We start from the raw sequence: 17,500 nt of genomic DNA, 5'->3' as shown, positions 1-17,500 counted from the left end.
CTTGTCGGACATAGCAACAGTAACGGTCAATTACAAGGACACAGGTGTTACCGTCCAATGGAGGCAGGTCGGTTACGAAGTCCACTCCGAGTGTGACCATGGATCGGGCAGCAGGAGGAGGTTGCCAGCTGGTCGGTGATGTGGGGTCGTTGAGATGCAGCATTCCTGACATCCTTGCGCAAATCTCTTGACATCTTGTGCCAAGCCTGGCCACCAGAAGCAATCTTTTAGCAAGAGTTTGACTGGCCCCTGGATGCCCACTGAAGAGTGAACGGAGCTGAAAAGGTGGATGCGTTGGGTTCTGGGAACATACGTATGTATGGTCAGGTGGATACCCCAGCAGAACCGCTTCAGAGGCACTATCATTGGCAATTTGTTCCGTTAATGACCATTGGATGGGACTAACGATAAGGCTGGAGGGGATCACAGGCTCTGGGGACTCTGGAGCATCATCAGGAGAGAGAGGGCGTCTGCTTTGGTGTTCGCTGACCCAGGGCAGCTGGAGATGGTGAAACTGAATCTAGTGAAGAACAGCTTGTTGGTGATTGAGTCTTTTCCCTCTCCCAGATCCTTCAAGCTCCTGTGGTTGGTCAACACGTGAATGGATGGTTAACCACCTCTATCCAGTGCCTCCACTCCTCCAGGGTAAGTTTGGAGGCGAGGAGTTCACGGTTGCCGATGTCATATTTTATTTCCACCGGGGTGAGCTTCCCGGAAAAGAAGTTGCATGGGGTTTTGGAAGGTTTTCCTGCTGCTGTGAGAGCACCGCTTCTACCCCTGTGCTGGAGGCATCCGCTCCCACGATGAATGGCTTACTTAGGTCTGGATGGATGATGAGCGTTGCACTGGAAAAAGCATTCTCGAGATTGCATGGATTCTGTGGCTGACAGAGACTTGGGTCTGCCTTTCAGAAGAGTGGAGCGTGGTTGGGTTATGGAGCTGCAGTTCTGGATAAATCGATGGTAGAAGTTTGCGAAGGTCCTTTTTGGCCACAAAAAAAGCTTGAGGCGGCAGAGGAAGTCGAGGGACAGATGTATCCTTGATCAGGGGCCTCCTGGATGTACTCCTACATGGCCTTCTGTTCAGGTATGAAAAGTGGATAGATCTTTCCATGGTCTGTGTGGTGCTCGTTTTAGGCCTAATAAGTCCCTGAAGGGGCGTAACACTCCGGGATATCAACTGATGGCTGTTCTACCGGGCTTTAATGGAGGTGGAATTCAGTGAAATAGACTTGACTTGAGGTGACATGGTGAGAGGTAATTCAGGAACACAGATGGGAAAACAATGATCGCCCCACTTCAGGACTGCCCCAGTCGACCAGGAGAGAGCTGGACGTTTCACGAGCCAACACTAGATTGCACTTAGTCTATTATTTCAGATGCCGTTTTAAAATACTACAATTGGAAATGTATATTATATAAAATTCAACCTGCAAAACTGACTAGTAGGAGTGACTGCGTTACACGCCATTGCTGAAATACACCCGCATTTGGCGGGTTGGCGTGTGTTAATGTCAAGCCCTGATTATTTACAGTATTTCATAAGAGATTTTGATCTAGCACTGACCTTTAGATCTCCAGTCTTTATCATGTTTCCGGACAAGTGTTTGTTTCAAGTGGACAACATTTGCGTTACTGACGGCATCGATTAAAAAAATTATAATTTCAATAAACTAACTATTTGTACTGAAAACGTCTGCGTTTCTTATGCTAGTACTCAGTACTTGACATATGGGTTTCATTTTGTTTTGATGGTCTGTTTAACACATTCTGTTGACTATAAGGTAACGTTGCACCTACATGTCTACTAACTCTTATTAGAGTGTTAGTAGAGTATTAGTCGACTGGTAGGGTTAGAATAAGTTGATGTTACAATCCAACTGATGGCATTGTAGATGACAGGATAGAATTTATTTTACCATCTGTTTATTGTGAGTTATGAGTGACAGATTCTTCCACACAGTCTGCTGCAGTGACATCAGAGGTCACGACCTCTAGGGTTAACTAACCCGACCCTGACAGCTGTTAACCAATGAATGTGAGGTTAACTGACCAACGACAGCGTGTGAGTGTGTGTTCCAGACCTACTGAAGAGGAAGAAATGTTTTTGTGTGTGTGAGTGTGTGTGTGTGTTAGCTGTATTGCGTGACTGTCAGATCTGTTTAAGAGAAGTATGTGTGATTGATTCTGACACGCTCCAGAAACACAGAAACACACACACACACACACACTGTGGGGTGTGAAACCGAAGGGTTTCACAGGCAGTCGAGGTCAGAGGTCAAGTGGGGAGTGAGGAGAATGGAATCTCTCTCTCTGTCTCTCTCTCACACACACACACACACACACACACACACCCACACACAGTCACAGTTCAAACAGTCTCTCTTCATGTCAAACACGACTTTGTGGTTTCAACAGCAGTTTTCAATTACCACTGCAAACCTCCATGTGTCCGTCTCTCTGCCTGTCTGTCTCTCCAATCTTTCCATACGCTCATCCATTTACATTCTCTCTCTCTCTCTCTCTCTCTCTCTCTCTCTCTCTCTCTCTCTCTCTCTCTCTCTCTCTCTCTCACACACACACACACAGTGTTGCAGCGGATGCACAAAATACATGTGTGCCCTTAAATAACAAAAGAGAATTTGATTCACAGATCAGATGAGCTCAGATCAACGGAATTTTATCATCACAGAACGAGACGCGAATCTCCAAAACACACAAGCACACATCAAAATCCATCATGAATTTAAACACAGTACAGTAATCAAACCTCGACTTTGTTTCTTTCGGACTCTGTAATATAAACCTGAAGTGTCAGAACATCCGACTGATATTAAAAAATAATCTGAGAACATAAACACTACAGACAGACTGTAACTGTATCTCGCAGCAGGATGGGATGTTTTATGTTCGCTCTGGTGTATTTATATTCCTCTTATTCCTTATTTAGAAATTAAGAATTATTGAACGAGGGATTGAAAGCAGCAGGAACATCCATTCAGTCTTCATTTTCCCATCCGTCACTGGTTACAGAAGAGAACTGACTTCAGTTTTCAGTTCACATTGACGTCATCGGATACGCTTCCATCTGCTGTTGTACGGCTGTCAATCAAACACTGATAGAAACATGATGTCTGTTTGTAATTCACCGAAAACCAAGCACTTCCTGTAAGACCTGTATGATATATCACTCAATACTGCCAGTGTTTCAGTTCCATATGGCTGATGATTGGAATCCCCTTTCAAACCCTTCGTTGTGTTGATAATCTGGTTACTCCGTTTGTGTTGCCGGTGAAATTGACCCCCTTTGATTTTCATGCAATTTGCCAATGAAAAACAGATTAGATAAATTATAAATTAAAATTTTGAAACCAAAAAAGAAAGCAAACGTCTATTGTAGCTTTTCAGAGATAAAAAAATATAATATGTGAGAAATACAGCCTGTTAACTGTCAGTGTTCTGCTTTTTCATTGCCTTTTTTTCATCATCATTCGAGCTTAAAAACTCAAAATTCATCCCGTTTTAAAATTGGAGATTGTGTTACCATGAACTTTAGCCATTTTAACTTTAAACTTGGAACAGAACTTGCTTAGACATATGGCTTTAATTTTCTAGCAATTTTAGAGGCCATTTTATTTTGTTAAATATGTATTTTATGTAAAGTAAAAATGTTTAGTTCAGCATGTTTCGCTGGATCTGTCAGCAGGTCCTTCAGGGTGTCGTGGAGGGGTGAGGTGTCTAAGACCAACATCTAGTTACTGGAGTGCCTCAGGGCTCAGTGCTGGGACCACTTCTCTTCTCCATCTACATGTCATCACTAGGATCTGTCATGCAGAAACATGGAATTTCCCATCACTCCTATCATCTAGTTACTGGAGTGCCTCAGGGTCAGTGCTGGGACCGCTTCTCTTCTCCATCTACATGTCATCACTAGGATCTGTCATCCAGAAACATGGCATTTCCCATCACTGCTATCATCTAGTTACTGGAGTGCCTCAGGGCTCAGTGCTGGGACCGCTGCTCTTCTCCATCTACATATCATCACTAGGATCTGTCATGCAGAAACATGGCATTTCCCATCACTGCTATCATCTAGCTACTGGAGTGCCTCAGGGCTCAGTGCTGGTACCGCTTCCCTTCTCCGTCTACATGTCATCACTAGTATCTGTCATGCAGAAACATGGCATTTCCCATCACTGTTATCATCTAGCTACTGGAGTGCCTCAGGGTCAGTGCTGGTACCGCTTCTCTTCTCCATCTACATGTGATCACTAGGATCTGTCATGCAGAAACATGGCATTTCCCATCACTGCTATCATCTAGCTACTGGAGTGCCTCAGGGTCAGTGCTGGGACCACGGTTCTTCTCCATCTACGTGTCATCACTAGTGTCTGTCATTCAGAAACATGGTTTTCCCATCACTGTTATCATCTAGCTACTGGAGTGCCTCAGGGTCAGTGCTGGGACCACTTCTCTTCTCCATCTACATGTCATCACTAGTGTCTGTCATTCAGAAACATGGTTTTCCCATCACTGTTATCATCTAGCTACTGGAGTGCCTCAGGGCTCAGTGCTGGTACCGCTTCTTTTCTCCATCTACATGTCATCACTAGTGTCTGTCATTCAGAAACATGGTTTTCCCGTCACTGTTATCATCTAGCTACTGGAGTGCCTCAGGGTCAGTGCTGGGACCGCTTCTCTTCTCCATCTACATGTCATCACTATGATCTGTCATTCAGAACATAGTTTTTCCCATCACTGTTATCATCTATCTACTGGAGTGCCTCAGGGCTCAGTGCTGGGAGCGCTTCTCTTCTCCATCTACATATCATCACTAGGATCTGTCATAGTGATGGGGACGAGACCGCCTATGCCGAGTCCGAGTCGAGACCGAGTCTTTGAAGGGTCGAGTCCGAGTCGAGACCGAGTCCGTTGGTTTTCAAATACAGTCGAGTCCGAGTCAAGACCGAGTCTTTGAAGAAGCAAGTCCGAGTTGAGATTTTGTCTCGACATGTCAGTTTTGATATTCATGATTTAATATCACCCCAGTTAAAAATCAACAGTTAAGCCTACAGACTAAGGTAGATTGGGAATTGTTTAGAGGAGCAGTCTTAACATCTTAATCAGAATCAGAATCAGAATCAGAAAGAGCTTTATTGCCAAGTGTGCTTGCACACACAAGGAATTTGTTTTGGTACTGAGGCTTCCAGTGGACATATACAAATACAACATGAAACATAATACTACAAATTATAAGAATAAAAAATAAAAATATAAATATATGAGAATAAAACTATCACAGTTGGGTTTAGTCAGAATAGACATTTTCAGATTTACAGATTATGAACCTATTTACAGTGTTTTGAATATTATAAATAAATAAATCTACATGTAAGTATCACCTGAGTTGTGGGATATTGCACTAAACAGTGGGAGTATTGCACTTACAGGCATATGCCTTGGGAGGAGTGTTAACTGTTCAGGAGGGAAATGGCCTGTGGGAAGAAACTGTTCCTGTGCCGAGATGTTCTTGTGGCCAGTGATCTGAGTCTCCGTCTTGACGGTAACAGTTCAAACAGGTGGTGTCCAGGGTGAGTGGAGTCTGTGATGATTTTACCTGCTCTCTTCCTCACTCTGGAAGAGTACAGGTCCTGGAGGTTTGGCAGGGGGGCACCAATAATCCTCTCCGCAGTCCGGACTGTCTGTTGTAGTCTCCTGATGTCTGATTTGGTAGCTGAACCAAACCAGACAGTGATGGAAGCGCACAAGACAGACTCAATGACGGCTGAGTAGAACTGAATCAGCAGATCCTGTGGCAGGTTGAACTTCCTCAGCTGGCGAAGGAAGTACAGTCTCTGCTGGGCCTTTTTCACAGTGGAGTCAATGTGATTGTCCCACTTCAGGTCCTGAGAGATGATAGTGCCCAGGAACCTGAATGACTCCACTGCTTCCACAGTGCTGTTCATGATGGTGAGTGGGGGGAGTGCTGAGCTGTTCCTCCTGAAGTCCACGATCATCTCCACTGTTTTGAGCGTGTTCAGCTCAAGGTTGTTATAACTGCACCAGGCAGCCAGCTGTTCAACCTCCAGTCTGTAAGCAGACTCGTCACCGTTTCGGATGAGACCGATGACAGTGGTGTCGTCTGCAAATTTCAGGAGCTTGACAGTGGGGTCTTTAGAAGTGCAGTCATTAGTGTACAGGGAGAAGAGCAGTGGGGAGAGAACGCACCCTTGGGGAGCACCAGTGCTGATTGTGAGTGTCTTGGATGTGTGTTTCCCCAGTCTCACTCGCTGCTGCCGGTCCGTCAGGAAGCTGGTGATCCACTGACAGATCGAGGATGGTATGGAGAGCTGGGTCAGTTTGGCTGTGAGAAGACCAGGCATGATGGTATTGAAGGCCGAACTGAAGTCCACAAAGAGGATCCTTGCATAAGTCCCTGGTCTGTCGAGATGTTGCAGGATATAATGCAGTCCCATGTTGACTGCATCATCCACAGACCTGTTTGCTCTGTAAGCAAACTGAAAGGGATCCAGCAGGGGTCCAGTGATGTCCTTCAGGTGGGCCAGCACCAGTCTTTCAAACGACTTCATGACCACAGACGTGAGAGCGACAGGTCTGTAGTCATTAAGTCCAGTGATTTTGGGTTTTTTGGGGACAGGAATGATAGTGGAGCGTTTGAAGCAGCAGGGAACTTCACACTGCTCCAATGATCTGTTGAAGATCTGCGTGAAGACCGGGGCCAGTTGGTCAGCGCAGGCTTTTAAACAAGCAGATGAGATGCCGTCTGGGCCTGAGGCTTTCCTAGTCTTCTGTTTTTTGAAGACTCGGCTCACGTCCTCCACACAGACCTTAAGCTCAGGTTGGATGGCAGGAGGGGGGAGTGATAATTGGAGAACAGGAGGTGATGCTGAATGTGTGAAGTGCAGATCAGACCGGGTGTGTGGTGTGAATGAGGGCTTTTCAAACCGGCAGTAAAATGAATTTAAATCGTCAGCCAGGTGTTGATTGTCCACAGATCGAGGGGATGGTGACTTGTAGTTGGTAATGTTCCTCATGCCATTCCAGACTGATGATGGGTCGTTGGATGAAAACTGCTTTTTCAGTTTATCAGAGTAGTTCCTTTTAGCAACTCTGATCTCCTTTGTCAATCTGTTTCTGGCCTGGTTATACAAGATTTTATCCCCACTTCTGTAAGCATACTCTTTGGCATGACGAAGGTGTTTGAGTTTCCCAGTAAACCATGGTTTATCATTAGTGAATGATAAGAATGTCCTGGTAGGAATGCATGTATCCTCACAGAAACTTATATATGATGTTACAGTATCTGTGAGCTCATCCAGATCATTGGTAGCAGCTTCAAAAACAGTCCAATCAGTGCAATCAAAGCAGGCCTGTAGATTCTGCTCTGCTTCATTAGTCCATCTTTTTACAGTCCTTATTCCAGGTTTAGCTGATTTCAGTTTCTGCCTGTAGGTCGGTATGAGATGAACCAAACAGTGATCAGAGAGCCCCAAAGCTGCCCGTGGGACGGAGTGATATGCATTTCTTATTGTGGTGTAACAGTGGTCCAGTATATTACTGTCTCTGGTGGGACATGTAACGTGCTGTCTGTATTTTGGTAGTTCACGGGAAAGATTTGCTTTGTTAAAATCCCCAAGAATGATTAAAAGAGAGTCTGGGTACCTTTGTTCCGTTTCAGATATTTGTTCAGCCAGCTGTTGTAGCGCCGCGCTCACGCACGCGTCTGGAGGGATGTAAACATTCACGAGAATGAAAGAGGAAAATTCCCGAGGCGAGTAGAAGGGTTTACAGTTTATGAAATGTGCCTCTAAATTAGGAGAGCACATCTTCTTCAGTGTTGTTACATCTGAACACCAACTTTCGTTAATGTAGAAACACAATCCACCACCTGGACTATATGGACTATGCATAATATGGACTATGCTTTTACTATCATTAAAAAAATCCCTACCACGTGCATCATCTTCCGCCTATTTTTCTAAAATGCTTCAACAGTGCTGCTCTGTCATCAACATGTTAAGCCCACTCTGACTTTTTAAATCATAGTTAGGACATGCAGAGCAAATTAAAATTTTCTAGTGGCATGTCTAAATTAGTAGGCTTAGCTACTTTATAACAAATGTCCAATATTTCTCAATTTTAAATATTTTGACAATACACTTGAATTCAGTATCTTTTAAAACTTTATTCCCCCATAACTAGTGATGGGGCCGAGTCCGAGTCAAGACCGAGTCTTTGAAGGAACAAGTCCGAGACAAGTCCGAGAAAGCAGAAATCGGTCTCGAGACCGGACTCGAGTACCACATCACTAATCTGTCATTCAGAAACATGTTTTCCCATCACTGTTATCATGTAGATACTGGAGTGCCTCAGGGCTCAGTGCTGGGACCGCTTCTCTTCTCAATCTACATATCATCACTGGGATCTGTCATTCAGAAACATGTTTTCCCATCACTGTTATCATCTAGCTAATTGTCATTCAGAAACATGTTTTCCCATCACTGTTATCATCTAGCTACTGGAGTGCCTCAGGGTCAGTGCTGGGACCGCTTCTCTTCTCCATCTACATGACATCACTTGGATCTTTCATTCAGAAACATGTTTTTTCCTGTTTTGATGTTTTGATCACTGTAATGCTGATGACACACAATTCTACCTCTCATTCCGGCCGGATGATCAGACGGGAGCTGCTCGTGTTTCAGCCTGCCTGAGACATTTGCTTCTATTGCTCTCCTTATGTGTAACTCGCTTTGGATAAAAGCATCTGCTAAAAGATTAAATGTAAATGTATACAGTTAACTTAAACTTCTGTTTTACACTTTCATTGTTTGGGCTTTCACTTCTGCAACACTTTTGAATTTCGAATAGATGAAGAAACATAAATTTCAAATGTTCTTGTGCACTTCATATTTTAGTTTTGACAAGCTACTATAAAGGTTTTCTTCCGGGCTGTTTTTCAAAGTGTTCATTTTGGTGAATTGCATGGAAACCAATGGGGCTTAATTTGACCCCAAACACAATCAATTTAACCAAAATTTGCACCACCTTTCAAAAACATGCGTGTCAAAAAATTGCATGGTTATTCATGAGCCTCAATGAGAGAGTCAAAATTTCAAGAAGATATAATTGAACAAATAATAATTTAACAAAATTTTCAAGCATTTTAAAAATTGAAAGTGGCTCAAATTGACCCGCAACACATAGAGGGTTTTAAATCGTCATGAAATGAAAATAAACCATTTATTTTCTAAACACATGCCACTTCATAATCGATGAACAGAAGTCCCGCCCTACATTTTGTCTTCTACAATAATCCACATGGACTTTAAAAACTGTCAATAAGTCCTAAACGTCTCTGTAACTGTTATTCTGTTCTCTAGAAAACACACACTTCACTTATCAGACCCGTTCAAACACACACACACCTTTCACAATCTGATTATCCTGAATTACACACAAACTCTGTCTTATCAAATGATGAAGAACTTAGTAGCGTGAACAGAGACAGACTGACACGCCTCACTTACTCTCTCTCACACACACACACACACACACACACACACACACACACACACACACACACACACACACACACACACACACACACACACACACATAAATAAATATAATATAGTAACATAAAATGCACTAAAATTACAAAATAATAGAAAAAAACTTATCGAAATGAAATATAGTACATTATCCACTGAAAAAGTTACATTTGCTTTCTAGTTCACATTTTCTGTTCTCATTGTAATTTTAAAGTTTTAGTAATTCAGTTGTTTTTTTGTCATTTTTAATAGTTTTTATTATATTTCTAAACAGTTTTTATTAAGTTTAAGTTTATTAAGTGAAATATAAACCATAAAAATTATGTGAAAATGTTGCCTTGGAAGCTTAAGTTTCTTTTTTATTTCAGTAAAATTATAATTAAGTAATTAAATGTTCTATAGTTTTAGTTCATGATAACTGAACACTGATGTTTTAAATCATACAAGCTCTTTTTAAGATTGTTGGTCTGTATATTACTGATGTTTCATTGTAACAGCAAAATACTTCAGTGTTTTTGATGAGAATTGACTTCAAGAGCCTGTAATAATGCTGAACGTGCAATAAAACCAACAAAACAGTGTTGAATAGCTCTCGTGGGAGGGGCCAACATGAGTCTTTAATGTGATTGGTCACACGGTTTACAATCAGTTTGATTGACAGCTCCCACATTACTTTGGCTAAACAAACATTCGTTCATTATTTGTGCTGTTTTGATACGTACAAAATAATTACAAAATAATCTCACATTATAATAAAAATAATAATTATAATGAACCTTCAATGTGAAGATCCGATTACACTCCCATAATGCACGGCAACAGTGACACGTCATATTCCAACGTCCCGTGTTTCCTGTAGAAGTAACTCTCTTCATGAGAGTGGGACGGTCCTGAGACCAGCGAGAAAAATCCATCAGTCCGTATCAAACTAAGAGAATAAGACCCAGAGACTCTCTCTGATTGGCTGGTTCTGTGACGCTCCACAGTGATTGGTTGTGGACGGACTGGTCCGTAAGAGCAGAAGCAAGGGATTCTGGGAAGCGTCAGTATCGCAGGGATCCGCTGTGGATTTGGAGCATTTGGACGCTGGACAGGATCTTCTTCTGGTGTCCCGCTAAAGTCACACCGATCCGCAGAAGATCCCTGAACAAACAACAACACATCACTGATTTTGTCCATATTTCAAATTATGTTTATATGTTTATATTTTTAGTTTAATTGTAATATTAAAGGAGGCATATCATGAAAATCGGACTTTCGTGTGTAAATGCTATAATCCGGTGCTTCTAACAACTGAGAAAACGTGAAAAGTGAAACCCAGTAACTTTGTTCTGGTGAGTCTTTCTCTGAGAGCATGTCAAACAATAAGCCGATCAGATTTATCTCCTTCTGACATATGAGGAGGATCTTATTATAATATTCCCAGCTCTTAATCTGCACGTTTATAATATTACCGGCCCTTAATCTGCACGTTTATAATATTACCGGCTCTTAATCTGCACGTTTATAATATTACCGGCCCTTAATCTGCACGTTTATAATATTACCGGCCCTTAATCTGCACGTTTATAATATTACCGGCTCTTAATCTGCACGTTTATAATATTACCGGCTCTTAATCTGCACGTTTATAATATTACCGGCTCTTAATCTGCTCGTTTATAATATTACCGGCCCTTAATCTGCACGTTTATAATATTACCGGCTCTTAATCTGCACGTTTATAATATTACTGGCCCTTAATCTGCACGTTTATAATATTACCGGCTCTTAATCTGCACGTTTATAATATTACCGGCTCTTAATCTGCACGTTTATAATATTACCGGCTCTTAATCTGCACGTTTATAATATTACCGGCCCTTAATCTGCACGTTTATAATATTACCGGCTCTTAATCTGCACGTTTATAATATTACCGGCTCTTAATCTGCACGTTTATAATATTACTGGCCCTTAATCTGCACGTTTATAATATTACCGGCCCTTAATCTGCACGTTTATAATATTACCGGCTCTTAATCTGCACGTTTATAATATTACCGGCCCTTAATCTGCACGTTTATAATATTACCGGCTCTTAATCTGCTCGTTTATAATATTACCGGCCCTTAATCTGCACGTTTATAATATTACCGGCCCTTAATCTGCACGTTTATAATATTACCGGCTCTTAATCTGCACGTTTATAATATTACCGGCCCTTAATCTGCACGTTTATAATATTACCGGCCCTTAGTCTGCACGTTTATAATATTACCGGCCCTTAATCTGCACGTTTATAATATTACCGGCCCTTAATCTGCACGTTTATAATATTACCCGCTCTTAATCTGCACGTTTATAATATTACCGGCCCTTAATCTGCACGTTTATAATATTACCGGCCCTTAATCTGCACGTTTATAATATTACCGGCCCTTAATCTGCACGTTTATAATATTACCGGCCCTTAATCTGCACGTTTATAATATTACCCGCTCTTAATCTGCTCGTTTATAATATTACCGGCCCTTAATCTGCACGTTTATAATATTACAGATTAATCTGCACGTTTATAATATTACCGGCTCTTAATCTGCACGTTTATAATATTACCGGCTCTTAATCTGCACGTTTATAATATTACCGGCTCTTAATCTGCACGTTTATAATATTACTGGCCCTTAATCTGCACGTTTATAATATTACCGGCTCTTAATCTGCACGTTTATAATATTACTGGCCCTTAATCTGCACGTTTATAATATTACCGGCTCTTAATCTGCACGTTTATAATATTACCGGCTCTTAATCTGCACGTTTATAATATTACCGGCTCTTAATCTGCTCGTTTATAATATTACTGGCCCTTAATCTGCACGTTTATAATATTACCGGCTCTTAATCTGCACGTTTATAATATTACCGGCTCTTAATCTGCACGTTTATAATATTACCGGCTCTTAATCTGCACGTTTATAATATTACCGGCTCTTAATCTGCTCGTTTATAATATTACCGGCCCTTAATCTGCACGTTTATAATATTACCGGCCCTTAATCTGCACGTTTATAATATTACCGGCTCTTAATCTGCACGTTTATAATATTACCGGCCCTTAATCTGCACGTTTATAATATTACCGGCCCTTAGTCTGCACGTTTATAATATTACCGGCCCTTAATCTGCACGTTTATAATATTACCGGCCCTTAATCTGCACGTTTATAATATTACCCGCTCTTAATCTGCACGTTTATAATATTACCGGCCCTTAATCTGCACGTTTATAATATTACCGGCCCTTAGTCTGCACGTTTATAATATTACCGGCCCTTAATCTGCACGTTTATAATATTACCGGCCCTTAATCTGCACGTTTATAATATTACCGGCCCTTAATCTGCACGTTTATAATATTACCGGCCCTTAATCTGCACGTTTATAATATTACCCGCTCTTAATCTGCTCGTTTATAATATTACCGGCCCTTAATCTGCACGTTTATAATATTACAGATTAATCTGCACGTTTATAATATTACCCGCTCTTAATCTGCTCGTTTATAATATTACCGGCCCTTAATCTGCACGTTTATAATATTACCGGCTCTTAATCTGCACGTTTATGATATTACCGGCTCTTAATCTGCACGTTTATAATATTACCGGCCCTTAATCTGCACGTTTATAATATTACCGTCTCTTAATCTGCACGTTTATAATATTACCGGCCCTTAATCTGCACGTTTATAATATTACCGGCTCTTAATCTGCACGTTTATAATATTACCGGCTCTTAATCTGCACGTTTATAATATTACCGGCTCTTAATCTGCACGTTTATAATATTACCGGCTCTTAATCTGCACGTTTATAATATTACCGTCTCTTAATCTGCACGTTTATAATATTACCGGCTCTTAATCTGCACGTTTATGATATTACCGTCTCTTAATCTGCACGTTTATGATATTACCGTCTCTTAATCTGCACGTTTATAATATTACCGGCCCTTAATCTGCACGTTTATAATATTACCGGCTCTTAATCTGCACGTTTATAATATTAACGGCTCTTAATCTGCACGTTTATAATATTAACGGCTCTTAATCTGCACGTTTATAATATTAACGGCCCTTAATCTGCACGTTTATAATATTACCGGCCCTTAATCTGCACGTTTATAATATTACCGGCCCTTAATCTGCACGTTTATAATATTACCGGCCCTTAATCTGCACGTTTATAATATTACCGGCCCTTAATCTGCACGTTTATAATATTACCGGCTCTTAATCTGCACGTTTATAATATTACCGGCCCTTAATCTGCACGTTTATAATATTACCGGCTCTTAATCTGCACGTTTATAATATTACCGGCTCTTAATCTGCACGTTTATAATATTACCGGCCCTTAATCTGCACGTTTATAATATTACCGTTTCTTAATCTCCACATTTATAATATTACCGGCTCTTAATCTGCACGTTTATAATATTACCGGCTCTTAATCTGCACGTTTATAATATTACCGGCCCTTAATCTGCACGTTTATAATATTACCGTTTCTTAATCTCCACATTTATAATATTAACGGCCCTTAATCTGCACGTTTATAATATTACCGGCTCTTAATCTGCACATTTATAATATTACCGGCTCTTAATCTGCACGTTTATAATATTACCGTTTCTTAATCTGCACGTTTATAATATTGCCGGCCCTTAATCTGCACGTTTATAATATTACCGGCCCTTAATCTGCACGTTTATAATATTACCCGCTCTTAATCTGCTCGTTTATAATATTACCGGCCCTTAATCTGCACGTTTATAATATTACCGGCCCTTAATCTGCACGTTTATAATATTACCCGCCCTTAATCTGCACGTTTATAATATTACCCGCTCTTAATCTGCTCGTTTATAATATTACCGGCCCTTAATCTGCACGTTTATAATATTACAGATTAATCTGCACGTTTATAATATTACCCGCTCTTAATCTGCTCGTTTATAATATTACCGGCCCTTAATCTGCACGTTTATAATATTACCGGCCCTTAATCTGCACGTTTATAATATTACCCGCTCTTAATCTGCTCGTTTATAATATTACCGGCCCTTAATCTGCACGTTTATAATATTACCGGCCCTTAATCTGCACGTTTATAATATTACCCGCCCTTAATCTGCACGTTTATAATATTACCGGCCCTTAATCTGCACGTTTATAATATTACCGGCTCTTAATCTGCACGTTTATAATATTACCGGCTCTTAATCTGCACATTTATAATATTACCGGCCCTTAATCTGCACGTTTATAATATTACCGGCCCTTAATCTGCACGTTTATAATATTACAGATTAATCTGCACGTTTATAATATTACCCGCTCTTAATCTGCTCGTTTATAATATTACCGGCCCTTAATCTGCACGTTTATAATATTACCGGCCCTTAATCTGCACGTTTATAATATTACCCGCTCTTAATCTGCTCGTTTATAATATTACCGGCCCTTAATCTGCACGTTTATAATATTACCGGCCCTTAATCTGCACGTTTATAATATTACCCGCCCTTAATCTGCACGTTTATAATATTACCGGCCCTTAATCTGCACGTTTATAATATTACCGGCTCTTAATCTGCACGTTTATAATATTACCGGCTCTTAATCTGCACATTTATAATATTACCGGCCCTTAATCTGCACGTTTATAATATTACCGGCCCTTAATCTGCACGTTTATAATATTACCGGCTCTTAATCTGAACGTTTATAATATTACCGGCCCTTAATCTGAACGTTTATAATATTACTGGCCCTTAATCTGCACGTTTATAATATTACCGGCCCTTAATCTGCACGTTTATAATATTACCGGCCCTTAATCTGCACGTTTATAATATTACCGGCTCTTAATCTGCACGTTTATAATATTACCGGCTCTTAATCTGCTCGTTTATAATATTACCGGCTCTTAATCTGCACGTTTATAATATTACCGGCCCTTAATCTGCACGTTTATAATATTACCGGCTCTTAATCTGCTCGCTTATAATATTACCGGCCCTTAATCTGCACGTTTATAATATTACCGGCTCTTAATCTGCTCGCTTATAATATTACCGGCCCTTAATCTGCACGTTTATAATATTACCGGCTCTTAATCTGCTCGTTTATAATATTACTGGCCCTTAATCTGCACGTTTATAATATTACCGGCCCTTAATCTGCACGTTTATAATATTACCGGCCCTTAATCTGCTCGCTTATAATATTACCGGCTCTTAATCTGCACGTTTATAATATTACCGGCCCTTAATCTGCACGTTTATAATATTACCGGCCCTTAATCTGCACGTTTATAATATTACCGGCTCTTAATCTGCACGTTTATAATATTACCGGCCCTTAATCTGCACGTTTATAATATTACCGGCCCTTAATCTGCACGTTTATAATATTACCGGCTCTTAATCTGCTCGCTTATAATATTACCGGCTCTTAATCTGCACGTTTATAATATTACCGGCTCTTAATCTGCTCGTTTATAATATTACTGGCCCTTAATCTGCACGTTTATAATATTACAGGCCCTTAATCTGCACGTTTATAATATTACCGGCCCTTAACCTGCACGTTTATAATATTACCGGCCCTTAATCTGCACGTTTATAATATTACCGGCTCTTAATCTGCACGTTTATAATATTACCGGCTCTTAATCTGCTCGTTTATAATATTACCGGCTCTTAATCTGCACGTTTATAATATTACCGGCTCTTAATCTGCACGTTTATAATATTACCGGCTCTTAATCTGCTCGCTTATAATATTACCGGCTCTTAATCTGCACTTTTATAATATTACCGGCTCTTAATCTGCTCGTTTATAATATTACTGGCCCTTAATCTGCACGTTTATAATATTACAGGCCCTTAATCTGCACGTTTATAATATTACCGGCCCTTAATCTGCACGTTTATAATATTACCGGCTCTTAATCTGCTCGTTTATAATATTACTGGCCCTTAATCTGCACGTTTATAATATTACCGTCTCTTAATCTGCACGTTTATAATATTACCGGCTCTTAATCTGCTCGTTTATAATATTACCGGCTCTTAATCTGCACGTTTATAATATTACCGGCTCTTAATCTGCACGTTTAATACTACCGGCTCTTAATCTGCACGTTTATAATATTACCGGCTCTTAATCTGCTCGTTTATAATATTACTGGCCCTTAATCTGCACGTTTATAATATTACCGTCTCTTAATCTGCACGTTTATAATATTACCGGCTCTTAATCTGCACGTTTATAATATTACCGGCTCTTAATCTGCACGTTTATAATATTACCGGCTCTTAATCTGCACGTTTATAATATTACCGGCTCTTAATCTGCTCGTTTATAATATTACTGGCCCTTAATCTGCACGTTTATAATATTACCGGCTCTTAATCTGCACGTTTATAATATTACTGGCCCTTAATCTGCACGTTTATAATATTACCGGCTCTTAATCTGCACGTTTATAATATTACCGGCTCTTAATCTGCACGTTTATAATATTACCGGCTCTTAATCTGCACGTTTATAATATTACCGGCTCTTAATCTGCACGTTTATAATATTACTGGCCCTTAATCTGCACGTTTATAATATTACCGGCTCTTAATCTGCTCGTTTATAATATTACTGGCCCTTAATCTGCACGTTTATAATATTACCGGCTCTTAATCTGCACATTTATAATATTACCGGCCCTTAATCTGCACGTTTATAATATTACCGGCTCTTAATCTGCTCGTTTATAATATTACTGGCCCTTAATCTGCACGTTTATAATATTACCGGCTCTTAATCTGCTCGTTTATAATATTACTGGCCCTTAATCTGCACGTTTATAATATTACCGGCTCTTAA

General features: G+C 40.3%; 1 protein-coding gene across 1 annotated transcript in view; it reads right to left on the bottom strand.

The window, feature by feature from the left end:
- Window positions 1-10,152: 10,152 nt before the first annotated feature.
- Window positions 10,153-17,500, bottom strand: part of ephb4b (eph receptor B4b) — a 51,007-nt gene continuing 43,659 nt past the window's right edge. The window contains exon 17 of the mRNA XM_077241857.1: window positions 10,153-10,714. Within this exon, the coding sequence (XP_077097972.1) occupies window positions 10,615-10,714 (100 nt within the window). The 3' untranslated portion in view covers window positions 10,153-10,614. The remainder of the gene's footprint in view (window positions 10,715-17,500) is intronic.

The sequence above is a fragment of the Siphateles boraxobius genome, unplaced genomic scaffold (assembly GCF_051911475.1).
Source record: "Siphateles boraxobius isolate OS27281-9 unplaced genomic scaffold, OSU_SipBor_1 240, whole genome shotgun sequence".
Taxonomy (NCBI): Eukaryota; Metazoa; Chordata; class Actinopteri; order Cypriniformes; family Leuciscidae; genus Siphateles; species Siphateles boraxobius.
Note: the sequence above shows the minus strand (reverse complement) of the source record. Positions and strands in the feature narration are given on the sequence as shown.